This window comes from Strigops habroptila, chromosome 2 (genome assembly GCF_004027225.2).
Source record: "Strigops habroptila isolate Jane chromosome 2, bStrHab1.2.pri, whole genome shotgun sequence".
NCBI classification, from domain to species: domain Eukaryota; kingdom Metazoa; phylum Chordata; class Aves; order Psittaciformes; family Psittacidae; genus Strigops; species Strigops habroptila.
In genome coordinates this window covers 15,984,145-16,004,318 of record NC_044278.2, presented here as the reverse complement: position 1 = coordinate 16,004,318, position 20,174 = coordinate 15,984,145, and the positions used below count along the sequence as shown (strand labels likewise).

Genomic DNA, 20,174 nt, shown 5'->3' with positions numbered 1-20,174 from the left:
GAGACTGCATTAAAAGCCAGAGCTTACTCCTCTGGAAATACAGCTTCGGAGGGAAAGGAGATAAATGATCATTTTTCTCCAAAATGACTCATTTCACCCATTTTACAGTGTTGTAGAAATATATTCAAATTGGAGAGCTGTCAATTAAAACAGTCTACATTCTTGCCTGCAGGCTATGCTAATGTTAAGATAGATGCACTCTGTATAAAAATGTTAATGCACTTAGATGTGACAGAAAGGAAAGAATTACATTAATTCTCAGCTATGTTCTAGGAAGCTACCATCCTAATGCGCAATATGACACAAACCCCAAACTAAATTTTGAGCCTTCATGACAAAAGCCGAGATACTTTAAAGAACTGCTTTCATCTTCCTTTTTTCTTTTTTTTCTTCACAGACAATAAGCCTAATGAAGCCTCATTCGAAGCTTTTACCACCATAGCTTCAGAAGGTAGGATAAATTAGAGAACAAAATAACTTGGGTTATGTTAGAGGTGTGTCTATGAATTCCTACAGCTGTTGGAGAAATGGCTTTGCAAACTTGTTTCTGGATGGGTAGTAATGTACTCCTCTCTGCAACTATGATTCCAGAGCAAACACAATAAACAGGTATTTTGGTGACATCATCTATCATAATTAAGCTCAAGCATAATTAAACTCCAGCCTTGAGGGGCACTTACTGTTATTTCTGATGCATCAGCTGGCATTTGAATATAGCTCTTTCAGCACTGAACTGATAATTAAAAATAACAGCTCTACTAATGATTCTACCTTCTGCTTAAGTACACAGCCAAGATCTCAACATTTTTTCCTAATTAAAGAACTGATGGGATGTTTCTTAATTTGTGTAAATTTGGCAAATCCGTGGTCTGCCCCTGCAAGTTTGTCTTATTATCAGCTTATTGCAGAGAGATAAATCGTTCCCTCCACACTTCAGCTGAAGCCCTTTGGAGACACCTCTCCTGGAGCAGCTCGCTCTGCTCCGCATAGGAGGCCACTGAATTTCAGCAGTGGGTTACATGAGGTGTGTCAGAGAAACACTGCAGACAAGCAGCATGGGAAGAAGTGTGGGTTTCTATGTAAGCTTGTTTCTGCAAGTGCAGGTTGTGTGTGGCAGGCCCTGAGGGTTCGGACAATACCCTGCTGGGTACCAGAAAGCCATCCCAGTAGTGGGGGTCCCTGAGAGAGACTTTGTCCTCTGCTGGCCTCTGCAAGGTGATCTCTCAAAGCAGCCCTTGCAGCTTTGACTTGCACACTCTGCAGAAGCATACTGGGAGCTGGGCATATCTTGACATGCCCCTCTACCCCGGTTTTTAGACCTGCTGCATCTTTGGTAAGAAATCTTTCTATGTCAGCCAGCTACTATGGAAACCCTGTTAGCACAGATGAGGCTAAGACGAAATGAGAATGGAAGAGCAGCACTCAGAACAGCTGAAGGAGGTACAAATGCTTGCAAAGGGAAGCAGCTGGAGAGTTGATAGTTATCTCCTTAGGCTGCAGAGGGTCAGTCCCTGCCCAATGCCCTCCCAACAACCCTGATCAGACAGAGGTACTTTCTGGCTGCCTTCCCAGGTATGTTTTCCTAATGGGCTGTATGAACTTTCATGGATAACCTCCTTTGTGGAACCGTTTGGGAAGATTTAATCCTTCTTCCTAAACCCTCTCAGGGGGTACTCTGCTCACCTTCTGGGGGAAAAAAAAGTGAGACTTATCTCACCCAGGATGTAAATGCTGCTTGGGCAGGATAGTGCCTCTGCTGTGGTGGGCTAGCCTATTAGCAGTTCTTTAATTACAAGGAATTAGCTCCCTCTCATTTCCTTTAAGAACTCAGTGAGCACTTTTCAGTGCATATTGTCCTTGAAATTTCCTGTCACAGTTACAATCTCTGAAATGCCTTATGGATGGAGCTATGGAGGTGCCACCACCAGTCATATATGTTGTTTCAACATGCATGCTAATAAGGTGCATCCGTTTGTATGGGATAAAACCATTTAACTCACTTCTACTTTTTGAGTTGAGGTCCCAAGGGCTCCAAAACTTTGTTTCCCTAGGAATTTCCCACACAGTTAGTTCAGATACTTCTTATTACTTACTGGACCACTTGGCTGAGTTGTACATTGAAAGATTATTTGAATATTCAGTGTGATGCACTTTCACTCTTGAATCTTTGAATCACCCACTTCTTTAAAGCAGAATAAACACCTTTCTCACCCTGAGTAAAAGTGTTTGCCTTGATTTGTTACAGACCTCAGAAATTCAGCACTTCCATCAGCTGTTCTGACCACCTCAGGGAAGGGTTAAAAAAAAAAAGCCTTCTTTATTACTCGGTCAATATATGCAGGATCTCTGCTTGACCATTACTTAAATGTCAGGTACACAGAGCCAGGGAAAGGTCAGTGCGCTCTGGCAGTGACAGTGCCTATGTGCTGCTGGACAGGAATTTGTGAGCTATGAAGTTAACCAAGAAGTGATCTGACACAAATCCTGTTAAAACTGTCATTTCAGGACAGCATGTAAGATAGCATGCTGAATATCACATATTATTCTTATGCCTTTTTATAAAATGGAATAAAACCCCCTATGCGACTATGAATAAATTTGTCCCTTTATGACAGAGAGGTGCATGTGACAGCAAAGTTAAACCCACCACTGTTCATTGACCCAATAGTAGCACATTATTCCCATTCATTAATGATATAAATAACATTGCTTTACCAGAGCATGCATGTGGATAACTATATAGAACTATCTTCAGCAACTGAGAGGAGAACTTGCAAGAGCAGGTGATCTCCTGCCGCGTGTTGTCAGGAACATTTCTGGCAAGGCCCTGGCCAGGGAGGGGAGCACCATCATCAAGTGCTTAATCCACCCCACGCAGTTAAACTGAACCCTGTGTATAAAAACGTAAATGAATAACGCACACAGCTAGCCCACATGAAATGGTCAGCATTAATAACATCAGCCATCGCCGAGTGCCGCTTGAATCTGTGGGATGTGTTTTGAGCATTTAACCCTAACTCTAACAGCAGGATTCCTGCTGCAGTCTGCACTTGCCCAACAGCTACTGCAAGCTCTTTGATCCTGGTTGTTTTATGATTTATTAATATATTTTTTTAAATACCCTATTGACTAAATGTGATCTGTTTGTCTTTAGAGCACCAGTTGACATCTTTGGCCTCTCTGGATTTCAGAAGTCAAGCAAGCTTGCCTCCTGCTTCCATGACACAAGGTAATCAATGCAGCCAAAATGCTTTCTCTATTGCTTCAAGAATGCAGGAGAAAGATGCATAAACACAATAACCACCTTGCATTTTTTGTAGGAAACAACATAATGTCCACTGAAGTCTTTTTTTAGTACATCGTACACTAGGAAGTCCACAGTTCAAAAACATGAGAAAATGCTGTCTGATTTTATCTTTTTTTAATGCTCCATTCAGGATATATGCATTAATTTCAGCAAGCTGAACAGACATTGAGTATACATTTTTAAAATATTTATTATTTGTACCTCTTTAATTTAATACCTATAAACATAAATTGACATTAGAGCTAGAAAAAGTGCAACCCAAATATTGGAGCACAGGAATACAAATAAAAAGCACCAATAAATAAAATGTTTACAGCAGATGACTCGACTCAGTGATTTCTTCTCCAGGCTGGTGACACCAAGGCCAGTGAAGGGCATGGTAACGCACTTGGAAGGGTTAAACCTCGCTTCCCCAGGGAGAAGTATGGGCACCAGCAGCTGGCACATGCTCAACGATGTGGCAGCAGTCTGAGTCGAGAGCAGGTGAAGCTGCAAACCTCCTGCCTTCTGATCCTGAAATAAAGGATTGATGCCTACCAATCCCAGCCCACTGACTGCAGCACAGCCTGTCTGTGAACACTTTTTTCTTTAAAGTCTCTTTCCATTTTGAAGCCCAGCTGTTGATCCCTGTAGGACTGGCTGGTTTTAAGCAGCAGTTAGAATGGCATTGGGGCTGCCCCAAATAGCAGCAAGGTGCATGCTCACTGCTACATGGCCTGAATGAATGCAGGCATGGCACACGTTCCCATTCTGGATGCAAAACAGCACGTGTGAAATGGCAGCACAGGCAGCACGCGGAAGATGCAACTTGGCAAGTCGTTGTCAAACTCCATCTTCCCCTCCATAGCAGCATCAAAGCTTCGGCTCAGAAACGATTCACCACTGAGGCAGCAGCTGGCAGGAGTGGATTTGGCCCTTGGTATTTGCAGCAGCCTTGTTCTGTAAACAGACTAACTTTCACTAACCCGTGGGGCATCAAACATCCTCCTTAAGCTGTATAATTCAACCCTGCAACCTTCACTTAAAGTAACCTACGTCACATCACTCTATAGCAGTATTTATCCAGGGATGAGTGAGCAATGCGAGGGGCAATGTGTGGGGTAACACTGGAGGAAGCTGCTGAACACAAGTCTTCACCCTGCCCCAGCACAGTGCTGTTTGGGAGCTGAATCACACATTGTAAAACTCTGGGGCATGAAGAGGCTAGATCTAGATTGAGATATGCCAGGGCAGGAACACAGATTGCAGAGGCACTGAAATTAAGGCTTATTGATTCTCATGCTGTCTTCCTCATCCTCAAAATAGAGACACTTTCCCAGCCTGGCAACAAAGTGCTTGTCCAAGTAGACTGAAAGCCCTTCTGTCTCTGCAAACAGTTTCATGAGAGAGGCTATAAATATGCAATATGAGCAGAGAGGATTCTCCTCACTCGATTATATATCTTCACTATTTGAGAAGGCACGAGGTCAAAGTTATAGTGTGAATTGGCACTGAACTATTTGTCTTCTATTAATAGACCAGGAAATAACTGCCTTTTAACCAATGCCCCTGACATGTGGCAGTTGTGGTGTGCTGACTGAGGGTTAATGCTTCTCCTCTCTGGCATGCTGCTGGTTACCACACTGGTGCCACCATCAGCTTCTTGAGCAGACTGTTAGGGCTGCAGCTGAGTCAGGAACTCAAGTCTAAGTCTTCCATTGTAAAAAGGGGGTTGGTTCAGTTCTCGTTATTTTGCAAGTTTTTAGTGAACATCCAAGAGACAGCTGGGAATTGATACAAGGGAAGAGTGCACAGATACAGGCAGGAGAAGGAGGAAGGGAGACAAAACCAAGGCTGTTGAAACTGCAGCCCAGTCTTTGCTTAGCTTCCACGATAGCTCCATCTCTGAGCCCAGAAATGCTCAGGCTTTGAGTGCTGGGTTACAGCTGCATTTCACCTTCTCAGATTTGTTCAGATGGCTTAATGATACTTCTCTAAAAATGAGACAGGTGTTAGGAAAGATGGACTCTTTTTAGTAAGTGTGAAATAGTTCTCTTGGGAAAATAGAGGTCTAGTTGCTAACCACCATCTGTCTGTGTTTGAATATCAGATAAATAGGTAGTTGAGCTCTAGAATACTTAGCACTTCAGAGAAAGATTAATGGAATATGTTAAATAGTCATTTGGCACCAGGTATTGAAGGTGTGCTCCTACATACTAACTTCTTCAAAACTTCTCTCTACTAGTTGTGAAAACAGTTTTGGCTCCCTGGAAGTTGTGAAACCCTGTCTAAATTCTGATTTACGTATGTTTGTTCATCACTCTACTGGCTTCAGGTTGAAACAAGCCACTGCACTTGGAACTATTGAGTTTCAACTGAAACTCAGCTGAAATCCTAAAATGCATGCTTAAATGCCCCATATGTTTTTTCAAAGTTTATTTACCCATCACGCCAAACTCCTCTCGAGTTTTTAGCTTGTGCTAGACTTTCAAATCAGACACAGAGTTGTATAGTGCTTGTCTGAGGGAAGCCAATATATCAAGTAGTAGGTTTCAACCATTTGACCTCATTAGTCAGGAAACAGGGAAGGAAGAGGAAAAAATGAAAAACAAGTGATAAGGTCCTCTACAGCAATGTTTACAAGCTTGTGTGTTTTCAGCAGGAGCACTGATTTCTACAGCAGAAACAAAAACCTATACCAGCACCGCAGCATTTAATGAGAGTTTGACAACAGCATGTGAGTAGATGATGCATTTCCTTTGCTTTGTAGGACTGTACCAGGGGAGTTATGAAGCCAATTATGGGTGCTGCAAAGTTCAAATGTGGCACCAACTTAGCAGGTGTTGGGTTGCAAATCTAAAGTCATCTGGAGTATCTCACTGAAAGTGCAGCAGCAGGTACTTGGCTCTATGTGCTCCTGTTTGTGATGCCTTTGCCACGAACATTCACTCTGTGGTGCTTATTTTCAGCTGCTAGTTGATAGTTGTCACATCACCATGCATAAACTAGTACTAAACACAGAAAAGTTGTGTCTGAGCAGAGGTCAAATTTGGGTGGTGTAATCTGTACCAGCTTTTCAATACTTCACAGAAGCAATTCTCCTGTAGAGTTGCAGTGAGGTAGAAGATGAAGCCTTGAGTCTTCCAAGCTGTCAAGGATTTGCAGCAGCAGAAGAGGAACAAAGAATCATTTGAGAATCCTGGTTTTATTAGACATATTTAATTTGATAATATTAAAATCGAGAGAGTTGCTAGGCAAATGTAGTGAGTGCCGAGGGTAGTTTATAGATGAAATAAATTACTGGAGCAGCTAAATAAAATCACAGAGCAGCAATGAGATAATGTGGGGCAATAAAGCCTGGCTAATAGAACATTGAAAGGCGGCCTCATTAAAGATCAATAAATCAATAAAGGAAACCCCAGAGGTGGGCATTTTTTCATAAATCTTTCCCTTTAGAAAATCTCTGCTCAGCAGCAGAAAGATGGAAGTTACTCTCTTCTTTAACATCTTTGGTTTTGTGCTTTTGGAACAGGCAGGGCTTGTCAATGCACTTTTGCATTTGTATGTCAGTCTTCTTTTGGCTGAAGTGCAAATGTAGCAGCCACTTTCCATTTTCTGAATATGTTTTTGGCAGCACTCCAGTGCTTATTTACCTGCATATAACCCACAACCATGCATTTAGACTGAAACCTTGTGACAACTTCTAATGCTTCATGATCCTGCCCTGGCACAGCTTGTTGGTTGCAATTTTTGCTGAAAGCATGCTGAATTACACTACCATTTACAGGAGGAACTGTGCTCTGCACCACTCATAGCTACATCCCTACCATTGCTTCTCCATAGCCTGATTACCAGCTGAGGCATGGCCTTGAAGGGTCCTCAGTCTGGCAGCTGTAATTGAGGGTAATTTCAGAGCACACTGGCACCAGTGTTCCTGCTGAGGCATACCAGCATGAGTCCCTGTGCTTTCCCAGGGCCACTGGGCTCGTACAACAGGGATTGCCATTATCGGTTCAATCCTCAAAGGCTCTAACACTAGCCATTATGTAAATTATAATAAGTAGTGCTCATCAGCATGCTATATAGAGCACTGTGCTGTGGAATCTCTTCAGTCTATATCCTTTTTTTATATATATAACTTTATATATATATATTTATATATATATTTTTTTATATATAACTTTTTTTTATATATAACTTTAACATAACAGATCTAGCATGCTTGTGCCCATAAAAATAAACACCTAATAAACAAGGAGAAAAGAAGAACTGAATTGAATTAATGTCCAATTTTTAGAATGCCCTAAAATTGGACTCATTTTGGTAGGGCTTTTTAATACATACATACAAACATAGAATCATAAAATGGTTTGGGTTGGAAGGTACCTTAAAGATCATCTACTTCTAAGCCCCCTGCCACAGACAGAGACACCTTCCACTAGACCAGGTTGCTCAAAGCACCACCCAACCTGGCCTTGAACACTTAGAGGTATGGGGCATCCACAGCTTCTCTGAGCAACCTGTGCGAGTTTCTCACCACCCTCATAGTGAATCTAAATCTAGCCTCTTTCAGTTTAAAGCCATTCCCCTCTGTCCTGTCACTACACATCCTTGTAAAAAGTCCCTCTCCCACTTTCCTGTAGGCCCTTTTTAGGTACTGGAAGGCTGCTATAAGGTCTCCCTGGAGCCTTCTCTTCATACATACATACATATATACATATAAAACTTGAGTGCTCAATTTCAATCAGAACCAACATCTCATAAGAAAGAGATTTTCCTGGCTCTAGTTACTCATTTACATTGTTTAAACGGTGGATTTTTTTTTTCTTGGATTTATAAATCAGCAATTATACTAGAGACTTTCAGGTGTCTTTTGTTATTTCATTTGTTGTTTGCATCAGACAAAAGCGAAAGGTATAAAATAGCCACAGTTGAGCCTAGTGATGCAATCACGTACAGGCTTGTAAGATAATTGAAGGGCATTATTTCTTTTTGTACAGATTTGAATGATTCTACCACCGAATCCCCTCAAAGCCTCAGGAATGCCACGCGCTCCTCCAAAAACACAACCCTGATGTATCGTAAGTGCCGTGGCAGCTCTGGAAATGCTGTGCCATTGTTTAATCGCATATTTTAGCTATTATTTCGGAAGATGCAAACACGGAGATGGCTAGAAAAAACAGGAATGTATCCTTAGGCAGCACTGATCTTAAACATAGGTAGCTTAGCTGTATTAAGAACGGCTAAATATCTGTCTACAAACAGATGAAAGATTATTTTTGTGGTTCAGACACAGTACTTGACAGAGGAGACTGAGGTTTCACTCAGTCATGGCAGAGGCATACTCTTTGTGTTGCTACTAAGCCACTTAATATCTTTAGCTCTTCATTACCATCAAAGAGGTAAAAAGCTTATCATTCTCCCAGACTGCTGTGCAGCTCAATGTTGTGTTGCTGGAACATCTTAAGGGGTGTTTTCTAACACTTTCTTTCTTTCTTTCTTACTCTTTCTCTCTTTCTCTCTTTCTCTCTTTCTTTCTCTCTCTCTTTTCTTTTCTCCTTTCCTTTCTTTCTATTCTTTAATTTGATAAAAACACATTTTTTGTCTAACACAGGGTCGTAGGCCAAAAATGTAGGAGTCTTGCCAAAAGAATTTTGACACCCTGTTTCTGGAGTTCGATTTCCAGCCTTCAGCAGGGTGAACAACAATGGGTTTGAAACACAACCTTCATTTAAAAAAAAAAAAAAAAAAGGCAAACAACAAAAACCCCCAAATAAGTTCCTAAAAGTGTTCTGTGCCCATATCTTTCTAGGTAACCTGTCCTTCAGCATCACAGACCAGCTGATTTCAGTTACCAGAGGGGAAGATTTCTTTACTACCAGCAGTCTGCTCAATACTACTGGTGAGACATTATCCTACAAAACCTCTGCTTTCAGCATGCCGTTGCAGTAAGCCAGAAAAGCAGAGGAGCACGAGATCTGAAGCATCATGTACAGTTGACCAAGGGAGTTCAAAAAAGGGAGAAGAGATGAAAAGAGGCGTCACAGCTGCAGGTTCTTGCAGCCTTCTGGCATTCCTGCTCTCTCCCTGCATCTGCAAGCAGTGCCCCAGTGCATAGTTTCTTCCAGCAGCAAAATTTGGCCAGTCACACTCCTTGTGCCCCAGGGGCCACTCATGGCTCGTGCAGTGTGGTGGACTTGGTGCCCAGCCACAGCACTGGCTACCAGTGCGGCTGAGACCCATGCTGAGTGACATCCCAGTATGATCAGCATTGCGAAGGGTCATGACACGAGCACAACGGGAGGTGACACTGAGGTGGTATCACCCAGTGATCTTTGTGCTTCAGGCCTCTCTGGCACCCAGCCCACTACTGCACACTCAGTGGCAGCTGGAGGAGGTCCATACTCCTCCTCTCCTTTTTCCCCGTAGCTGGGACCCTGAGGGCACCTCTTCCAGCCACCAGCACCCCTCAAGTGTGGCTGTGCAGAAGTGGGGGGATCCCAGCACTACAAGCAGGAGAGGCAGCAAGGGAGAGGCAGGGTTGCTATGCCATCAAAATGAGCCCACCCCAAAAAGTGTCTGTGTCTTTGGCCAGATGTTTCAGCAGGGTTTCTTGTCAGTGGCATGAAAAATGAGCCAGTGAGGAGGAGGACTGGGGTGAGCACCTGTGCCTGGCTGCACCGCAATGTGCTTCCCCTTAAAGAAGCCCAGAGAGAAACAGACAAAACCACTGGTTTTCAGATTAAACACTAGCCAGCCTGTGCCTGAATAACATCATCATGTGAATGGATGGGTGGCTGAAATCAGATCACAAACTCAGTCAGAACAAAAGTGAGTGAAGTCCATAAATTAGAGCTGCAATGCTCAGAGTTTGGGATTCTCAGCCTGGGAACCTGGCAGTCCAGTGTTGATTTTGGGCTGCATCGTCACCAGCTCTGTGCCTGGGGGCTGCGAGCCACAGGCAGCAAGACCAGATTTGTCTCCTCTCTGAGGATGTTCAGCTGAGCTCTGTTTCCTGTGTCCCTTCTAGGTGGTGTGAGGAACACAATAACCAGTCACTTCCCCTGGCCAACAGCGGTGGCTGTCCTGCTCCTCTCCTGCAGTTTTCTAGTAGCTGTGGGCATCAGGAAATGGTGTCAGTACCAGAAAGAGATGTAAGTACTAGGAAGGGGAACCGCAGGGGTGGGAGGGGTGGCGCAGAGGACAGCATAAACTCTAACCCAGCTGTTTGGATTTACGCATTTTCACTTGAGATTACCCATCCTGCACAAGGCCTTTAAGTACATGGATTGCTGCTGCTATTTTTTGTCATACAGCAGTAGGAAACGTGGAGTGTTCTCAGTCCTTTCATCTGTACTGTGGGTTATCTATAAAATAAACTTTAAAAAAAGAGCTGCGATGCAGCTTCAGGGCGCGAGGGAAGAATACAAGTCAATTTTTTTTCCCCAGAGCCCCCCACTTCTATTAGCCTCCCTGCCAGCTGCTTTTGCTCTCTCATTTTGCATGGTTACTTGAGGACATGTTTTAATGAAACTGTACTTCTAGGGTAACTCTATTTCAGTTGTGAATAATATATGTGAAAGTAGGCTACCTAAAACTTAATCCCAGTCAAAGAAGCATTGAGTTTGTAATTATTACCAAAGTTTAATTCCCTACTAAAGCACTCGGAGATCTACTGATGAAAGCAGTATCTAACAGCCAATTATTTTTAATCTTACTAACATTACTAAAATGTTTGAAAAAGCATGGTGTTAATGAATCATTTGCGGTTCTAAAAAACCCTTTTGAAACACGACTGCAAATCCTGTATATCAAAGGTAAAAATGGGATTAATTTTTTTCACTGATTTGGGATGGGACCTTTCTTTAACTTGGCCTATAAATTAACAAAAGAAAAGTTGACTCTTTAAATATACCTTCAGAGAGCAGTGTGAACAAAAAAACTCTGCAAGGGTTTTGAATGCTTCACCAGGACCACGATCCATTCTTTTAAAGCATGAATAAAGTAAAATTGTGAGGCGGGAGCTGAGAAAGCCAAATGAATACCCGGAGGTGCACTGAGGCTATAGAACAGAAACAGGGAAGTCATGCTATGTAAAAGCATATGTCAGGTGCTCTTATAATGACTTAGTGCCCATCTACCTCCTCCTGAGAACGTTTGCATCAGTCCTTTATACAGCTTTTGTGTAATAGTGCGTTTTTTCTCTTCAATTTCAGAATGGACAGACCTCCATCTTTCAAGCCACCGCCACCTCCGATAAAGTATGCCTCCATGGTGGAATCTGATGGGACCACCCCATCCTGCCACGAGCTGGAAAACCTGTAACATTGCCTACACCGCCTGTGCGCAGAAGACTGACACAGTTAAAAGGCTTTGTCTTTAAAACAGCAATTACAGAAGTTTGGTGTTAATGACCCATATTAAAATTCAGAGCGCCTAAATGACATCAATGCTGGAAGCTGAGCACTCCTGAGGACACTTACTTCATCCCGTCTATCTCTATGTATGCATTACATTAACACTGTTGTGAGTGTCACCATGAGATTACATGTGCTTAATTTGAATTGCGTGATCAAGTGGGAATTTGCTGCCTTGTTAATGGGAACAGATTAACACATCACTCCACCAGCCTTTTGTTTTACTAAGTGTATAGAGATGACAGCTCTGCCTTATGGGCACCACGATTACATAGGAAACGTTGGTTTAACACAAGCTTTTTGATACCTACACGAGCCATTCTTACAATTATTATTTTTTTACTATACAAATATTGACTAATATGAACCAATATGTAATTTTGTATTGCTGTGAAACCAAACATAAAATAGTCAGCACCTTACATGGAAAGAAAGAGGCTGCGTCTGTCGTCATGGGGTTGCAGCACAGGATGGTGGGGAGAAAAAAGGGCTCAGTGCAAGCCTGGTGGGACTGTTTGTGAAGAAGAACCAGTTGCCGTTGTTGGTGTCACAAGAAAGAATCAACTTTGGGCTCATGTACAAGCCACCCATGGACCAGAGACTTGAGGACTGAAATGAATAAGAACCCTAAAGATAATGGAAAATGCTGGTCCTTTTGGAAGTGCTGTGCCTTTGAAACCATAATCACTCTTGAGTCTGCTTTTCTGAAATTATACCTACGATTCATGTGAAGAAAAAAAAGGAATATAATAATTTTATTCTCCTTTGGTCTTAATGAGCTTCTGTCATTCACTATCTTCACATTTTTCAAGAACTCAGGGATAGTTTCACAGGTGGCTTAAGCCCGTGGAAGAGACGGTCCAGTCTTACCCAAAGCCACAAAGAGGTGCTGGAGCACCTCTCCTATGGAGACAGGCTGAGAGAGTTGGCATTGTTCAGCCTGGAGAAGGCTCTGGGGAGACCCTATAGCAGCTTCCAATGACTACAAGAAAGCTGGAGAGGGACTTTTTACAATGGCATGTAGTGCTAGGACAAGGAGGAACGGCTTTAAATTGAAAGAGGATAGTTTTAGATTAGATGTTAGGAAGAAAGTCTTCCTTATGAGGGTGGTGAGGCGTTGGCACAGGGTGCCCAGAGAAGCTGTGGCTGCCCTATCCCTGGAATTGTTCAAGGCCAGGTTGGACACAGGGGCTTGGAGCAACCTGCTCTAGTGGAAGGTGTCCCTGCCCGTGGTAGGAGGGCTGGAACTACGTTATCTTTAAGGTACCTTCCAACCCAAACCATTTTACAATTCTGTTCTGCCAGGGCTGTGTACTTCCTTGCATTTTCACTCATGATTAAATGTCCATAGTGAGGGTGGGATCAGCTCAGCCCACTGCAGAGCTCCCAACCAGGTCAGCAGCTGTGTGGTCAACAATGCAAGGCACACGAACTGCAGCAGGAGCACTGTTCTTGGCAGCAGTGTGGTCTTATGTTACCTTCAGCAAGCCAAGAAACTGTCCCTCCAAGCTTGTTGGAAAATATATTGTTAACACAATGGTATTTCTGTAATTAATGCAAATCAACTAAAACTCAATCATATCAAGCTTAAAACTGGTATTCTGGTTTAGAGATTTGCTTTATTTACTGCTAAACACTGGTCAATGAGTATCAGGGTTCAAAGCACTGTACTTCATGGGACTTCAGATGAATGAATGACTTACTGGAAAGAATGATTTGACAGACCTTTTTAAAAGTATTTTGTTGTATTGTTTACCTTATAGCACAAGCAGTTCTAAATGTATCACTAAGGCAATATCTGTGCTTAACAGAAAACTCTTTCCTACAAAACTGTACGGACTTTGCATGCAGGGAAGGCTCAATATTAATTTGAGTGTTTCTTGTCTGTATGGGTTTGTAGAAGCAAAGTAGTTCAACTTTTCATGCTATCAGTCACTGCAAAAGAAGGCAGCTTTTTGCTTCTAAACAAAGAAGTCAGGGAAAAAAGCAAGCTGGATAGCCATATTCCAAGGGACGCAGCCAGCCACGGCTTGCTTCCTTGTCATTAGAGGTGGATAGCAGACTCCACAGCACAGTGTCAAAGAGGGGTTATTTTATCATCTAGGACATTTTAATCCCCACGTCTGATTCAGGTCGGAGATGTTCCCTCTGGCACTGAGGTTTTGCTTTTGGGAAAACACCACGACCTGCTAACAGAGCCAGGCTGCAGGGAGAGCCACCAGGAGCTTCGTCCGCCTCCCTGCCCCACCCGTCCCAAAGGACGCTGCTCCCGCAAAACTGGCTCAGCCACGCAGAGACCTCCAGGCCACTCCCGCCTGGCTGAGGAGCGCTTCCAGCCTCTCCAGGGGAGCTTTCCTCGGAGCTCCCCTCCGAGCCGAGGAAACAGCGCCGGGCGCCGCAGCCGCGCTCCCGCAGCCGACCAGCAGGTGGCACCGCAGCACCGCAGCCGGCGGCGAGCGGAGCCCGTCCCCTCCATCCCGCCCCGCCGGGGCCCGGGCCGGAGCAGCGGGATGGGGGGGATGCTGCGGGGTGGAGGCGTCTCCCTCCTGCCCGTGGCACACCGGCTGACTGATAGACGGGGACAAGGAGGATGCCTGCCCTCTCCTGCCAGCTGCAGAGGGGCGAACATGTGGGACTGGGGGGAAAGAGGGAGAGAGAACCCCACCTGCCAGCCCCCATCCCCGTCCTTCCAGTTTTCTGCAGCTAAATTGAGTGCAGGATAATTTCTATTTATGTTTGACTTCATCTGCCCCTCACTGGGATAAGCATGTAACATACAGTTACTAAAGAATTGCGATCAGGTTCAAAATTTACCCCTGCTTTAATTTAAACAGAAAAAAAAAACCCAACTCTGAAGCCATTATTTTTGGCATCAGCTGCACCAGTGCATAGGCTCAAATCCTTCAGCTTGGACTTGGGTTCTTATTCCAATCCTGGAATAATTTGGACCAGATAAAGTTACCAGATGCTTGAAGTGCCACCTGGGAAACTACCCCTGAGGTCTTGAAAAATGTGAAGACAGCAAATGGCTGAAGTGACACTACAGGAGTGTCAGAGACAAGCTTTTCTATAAGAGTAACGTGTTTAAAGCTTGCTGCATGGGTATAAATAAGATTTTTGTTACAGAGTCTTGGCTTTGAGCTGAGCAGCTCAGCTCAGCCCCCTCAGCTGCTCACTTGCTCCCCCCGTCATGGGATGGGGGAGAGAATCGGAAAGGTAAAAGTGAGAAAATTCCTGGGTTAAGATCAAGACAGTCTAACAGGTAAAGCAAAAGCTTCGCATGTAAGCAAAGAAAACAAGGAATCCATTCTTCACTTCCCATCGGCAGGCGCAGGTTCAGCTATCTCCAGGAAAGCAGGGATTCGTCACAGCTTAGCAGTGACTTCGGAAGACAAACACCATCACTTTCAACATTCCACTCTTCCTTCTTCTTCCACCAGCTTTATATACTGAGCACGATATGGGGTGGAATATCCCTGTGATCAGTTGGGGTCAGCTGTCCTGGCTGTGGCCCCTCCCAACCTCATGTGCACCCCCAGCCACTCGCTGGTGGGGTGAGAGGCACAAAAGGCCTTGGCTCTGTGTAAGCACTGCTCAGCAGTAACTAAAACATCCCTGTGTTACCAGCACTCTTTCCAGCACAAACCCAAAACACAGCTCCATACAAGCTACTATGAAGAAAATGAACTCTACCCCAGCCAAAACCAGCACAGTGTTATATTGCTAAATGCAAATCTGTAACACAGTAAAACCTGTAAAGCAGACCTGAGTCAGAATCTGAGGTCACATATAACATAAATGTAATACTGTGAAATAAGGTGTTTCTGCTGCATATGGTCTTTAATATTTGCACTACACAGCTGTAAAAGCAACACCTTGGAAAGCTAAGCAGCAAGGTGGTTGTATGTGCAGGTGGCTTTCCTCTGCGCCTGGGGAAACAGCACGTTGCAAGGGCTAGGGGGAGGATAAAAGAAAGAAGTTTGTTTCCTGTATTTGTTTTCAGTTACTCATGCGCCTTGCGAAGTCAGTGGCAGGGCCGGGACTCAGTGAAGTGAATGACTTTCCCCAGCACTCTCCAATTCGTATTCCTGATGGTTGTGTCCAGGTGGCGCGGACCTTGTTCACTGCAGGCAGGGAATGGCTGCCAGCCCCAGGCCTGTGGTGCATGGGGCAGGCGGGTGTCCTCTACCTCCGCCTGGCTTCCGCGTCTCAGCAGCGGAGGGGACAGCTGCGAGCTTAGAGGATGCCCTGGTCCTGGCATGCCAGACAGCCACCCCACCAAGCCTTAATCCTCCTGAATGACCTTCTGCCCCTGAATCATGCCTCCTTTTAAAACTGCATTGCAGTGGCTTTTCTTACAAGGCACCTTTTGGTCCTGTAAATTAATTAAGCTTGGCTTGCTTATTTAAGAAGCACCCCTATAGTTTGCAAGGTGTGCTCCAGTCACTGCAGCGCGGGCGGTAGCGTGGCGGTGCCTGGGAGCAGGCTGTGGGAGAGCTCACGCTGCCTGGCCATCCCAAAGCCCAACTCATATGTTAAGAGTCCCTGATAATAGTCCTGGGGAAAAAGCCCATCTTAATACGGACCTACAGAGCCTTCTCTTTCAGAGAGATATTTTCCTCATTGCAACTGTGTTGGAAGCCTTGTGAGGTGCTCTGGGTTCATTTTTATGAATGTGTTTGTTTTAAAAAGCTGTGTACAGAAATGACACCTGCTAACCACAACAGGGTATTAGTGACCTTATGCAGTCTTTGCTGGATTTAAAGCCATCGCTTATCAGAGCAGGCAAACATTAGAAAGATCTGTGTATGCTTAAACTCCAGAAGAAGCAGTACATAAAGGGGAAATTTTGTTGTATTTATTGTTTATGTTAGTAGCTAATTCTTCCTGACTCTGCAATTAACTTTGAGCAATAAGCCAATGGAAAGCTTTTAAAAAGCTCTGCAGGGGGATAATGATTACTTAATCCTGTCTAAGGAGATTTTACTGGAAATAATATGAAATCATATTATATTTTAAATGATTCCTTAAGGACAAGACAAAGCTTGGGGAAGTCCTGAGCAAAGATTATTTGATTTCAGGGAGCATGGGATTATGTCTTTAAAACTTCTTTTCCATCTGTTTAAAACAACCTCTTTAAAAACATCTTTCAAACATCCTCTTCCAGTCTGGTGCGGGATGTTTCATCTTCTTCCTTTCCAAGTCTCTTGTATCAGGTTGCCCCAGTAAGATTTTTAATCAGTAGAAAAATAATGCATCTGTTTGCCCCTTGGTTCCCTTCCAGACAGGAGGACTTCCAAATTAACTCTGGCATCCTGCACAGCTTGAAACACCCTCATGCGGTGTAAATGAAGTATTGAATAGCTTGCTATTGTCAAACAGACTAGCAGATGCCAAGGGCTTGCTTTAAAGAAGCAAGCAAGCAAACAAAGGCGGGAGAGCAAAGCGGGTAATATATTGATATGAACTGACACTGAGGCTATGAGTGGTGGACAGAAAAAGGAGGGAAGTCAATATTATAAAGGGTATATTATCTGATAGTCATCTAAGTATTTGCAATGTACTTAGGAAGTGCAAAAAGTGCTGTGATAGTCACAGTGGTTTTTTGATTTGCTGTAAAATGGGAAATGAACACTGCTATTTGGTCTGCTGCACTTGAAGAGGCGATGCTTTAAATTCAGCAGTGTCTACAGAGGTTTGTGATTAAGTGTGTCTGATGGTTTTAAATGTTAAATAATTCCATTACAGTCAGGGCAAAAATGGTAATGAACAGCTTGGAAGAGTCTGGATATACTTACATGAAATGTTGAGCAATTAGCTTCTCTCTGTGAGAGTGAATCCTGCAGTTTTCCTCTCATCAGTAGCAAAGTGACCTTTAAAATACGCAGATGACACATAAGCCATTTCAAAAACCTCTTTGATCTATTGTCTGCTGATAAATTGCAGTAAGGATTTGGAATTTACATGGCACAGTAGATTTTGGACTCGGAAGATTTTGAAAACACTAACCGAAAGCTTTTTAACAGTAGCAATGCCCCCTGTTGAATAATGGGACACATGTTATCAGGGTATTCAACATGGTAAGGAGAAGGAGGCTAAGCTCCCTGTAGCACTTGATGTTATCAATTTGTTTTCCATTGCTTTGAAGCACTTTTAAAAGTTCATTGTTCTGGCTTTATATTCTGTGTACGGCAGCCCAAAAGCCATGTGTTAAAATTCAAGTAAAGCACGTTTGTGTGTTTGGAATTGACTAACAGCAAAAACCATATGCCTCTAAGTGCTTAAATAGCATCAGCATGATCCGCACAGCTAACCTTTTTACTACGTATTTGAAAATAGGAGGGTTAGGGCTGCGGGAATGGGATCTCAGCTGCTAGGCTGTCTGGGCTGCCCATGGAGTGTGCTTGTACTCTGCGCTGCGGCACAAGGGAATAGCTGAACTCTTTCAGTAAACCCATAAAAGGCATAAATATGGCTACATAAGCCATGGGGGAAAATAGATAGTAAAGTCAGGCCATCCTCACTGCTGAAGGTGATTCATATGTGAATGCTTCACAGCAACATGGAAAAATCCAACAACCTACTGACCTTGATGTAGAATATAAAAAAAAAAAAAAAGTCAATAGAATGATATTTTTCCTCCCTGCTTAGGTATTCATTTTTGCAGCCACTTAAAAATATGCTTGAAGTGGAGCAGTTGAATGATCTCAAGAGGCAAGACCCCAGATAATTTGTGGGTTTAGTCTGCAGAAAATAAAATTGTATTATTAATGCACATTTGCTCCCTCTGGCCATTGCAATTAATGTTCATCATTGCAGGGTTTGGTACTGACTAGAGAATAAAATTACAGAGTTTTGTGGAGATGGAAAGAGGTTGAGGTTTTGGGGAAAAGAACACACAATTTAATGTTGTTCTTTTCTAGAAAAGCACAGGAAGGATTTTTGGACCCTAAGAAAGTTCTGCTACTGGTTACTGGTTATCTGTGCATTGCATCTGATTCTCACAGCTGAAGTCTCCTTCTTCCCTTCTCATTCTGATTTCGAGCTGTTGGTGTCCCACACAGTCTAAATGTCCTTTGAAGCCTGGAGGTTTAGAAACCATCTTAACCACAAGAGCCTGGGTGCACTCACTCTGCATGTCACAGGTTGGGGATGCTGAATGTAACTGTGAACAAGTGAGACAGTCACTGCGCTGTGGTAGCCCTGAAGTACCCCAAAGCTGTAACATGCTCCAGTACCATTAAAAAGTGATGGGAAAGGGTCAGAGACTTTTGGGAGGCTGTGAAGAGGGCAGGTTTGAGATTCTTTTTCTCCTGCAGTTTAGCCCCTCTCTTTTCTAGCTGACCTGATGGCAGAGGACTGCCAAGACCTGCTTTTGTGGTAAAGTCGGTTAGACTCCTTTTTCTATACCAGAGCACACCCCTGCCTGTTCCCCTTCAGACACCGCCGTCTGTCATACACGATCCATCTTCCTCATGTCATTTGAAAGATGGCAAATGTGGGGTGAGGCCTGGCAAGGACACCAAGGGTACCACGTCAGCACTCAGCTTTAATTGTTTTGGCTCTAGAATACAGCTTCAGTGTTTACAGTTTCACTGACCACAATAAAGTACTGCCCCAAAGGCACAAAGATGTCCTCAAGAATATATCAATCTCTGTGAAATGGCTACCCCTGTACTGCAAAGCTTTCCCATCCTGGAAAGCTACACTGTGAAACAGCTGTGGCTGCCAACCGTGTTTAAGGAATTCACACATGCTGGTTTGCTGGGTGGTCTCAAGCTGCGATGGTGGGAACATGAGAAAGACGGTAAAGCAATGTAGTCGTTTAAAGGAGATAAACTTGCAGGAATAGGGACTGGAGCTCTCACATAACAATCTGTCTTTCAGTTGAAGATACAAATTTGACTACAAGAGAAAAAGTTTATGATCCCATATGTATGGCTTTGAGTAGCATAGCCTGCTCTCTCCTGCACCCAAGGCAAGTGTACTACGTGGCCCTAATGGGAAGGGGGAGCAAGGCTGCAGGACAGCTGAACGCATGCCAAACCTACCCTCCATGATCCTCCTTGAGCGCGAGGAGCCCTAGGTCAGGAGAGCTTTGTGAAAACCTATCTAAAAACCCATAGAAAATTGCACCGTTTTGAAGATTGTTCAGTATCAAAGCTCTAAACACAAAATATCTTTGTTTGCTTCCTCGAAAAGGAAAATGCAGATTTATGGAAGATAGATTATGTTATATTAGATGAATATATATAGTCAACATATATGAATTTACAGATACATTAAATTTATGTATACTTTAAATATATAGCTCAATTAGCAGTTTTACTATATATTAATGAAAGCATTCTGTGAATAATGTGCCAACATTCATATGCCAAATGAAAAATACCTGTTTATTTAAAAACCAAAATAGTTCCTTGCAGGCAAAACAGAGGACTTTTTAAACATAAAAAAATATATTTAGTTTT

The 20,174-nt window shown here is 43.4% G+C and overlaps 1 protein-coding gene across 5 annotated transcripts in view; it reads left to right on the top strand.

Moving 5' to 3' along the window:
• Positions 1-12,466, top strand: part of CD96 (CD96 molecule) — a 72,207-nt gene extending 59,741 nt beyond the window's left edge. For all 5 annotated transcript variants that reach the window (XM_030471696.1, XM_030471697.1, XM_030471698.1 and 2 more), the window contains 7 exons: positions 398-451; positions 3,155-3,229; positions 5,946-6,023; positions 8,287-8,367; positions 9,099-9,188; positions 10,317-10,440; positions 11,503-12,466. In XM_030471696.1, coding sequence (XP_030327556.1) covers positions 398-451; positions 3,155-3,229; positions 5,946-6,023; positions 8,287-8,367; positions 9,099-9,188; positions 10,317-10,440; positions 11,503-11,611 — 611 coding nt within the window. In that variant the 3' untranslated portion in view covers positions 11,612-12,466. The remainder of the gene's footprint in view (positions 1-397; positions 452-3,154; positions 3,230-5,945; positions 6,024-8,286; positions 8,368-9,098; positions 9,189-10,316; positions 10,441-11,502) is intronic.
• The last annotated feature ends 7,708 nt before the right edge of the window (positions 12,467-20,174 follow it).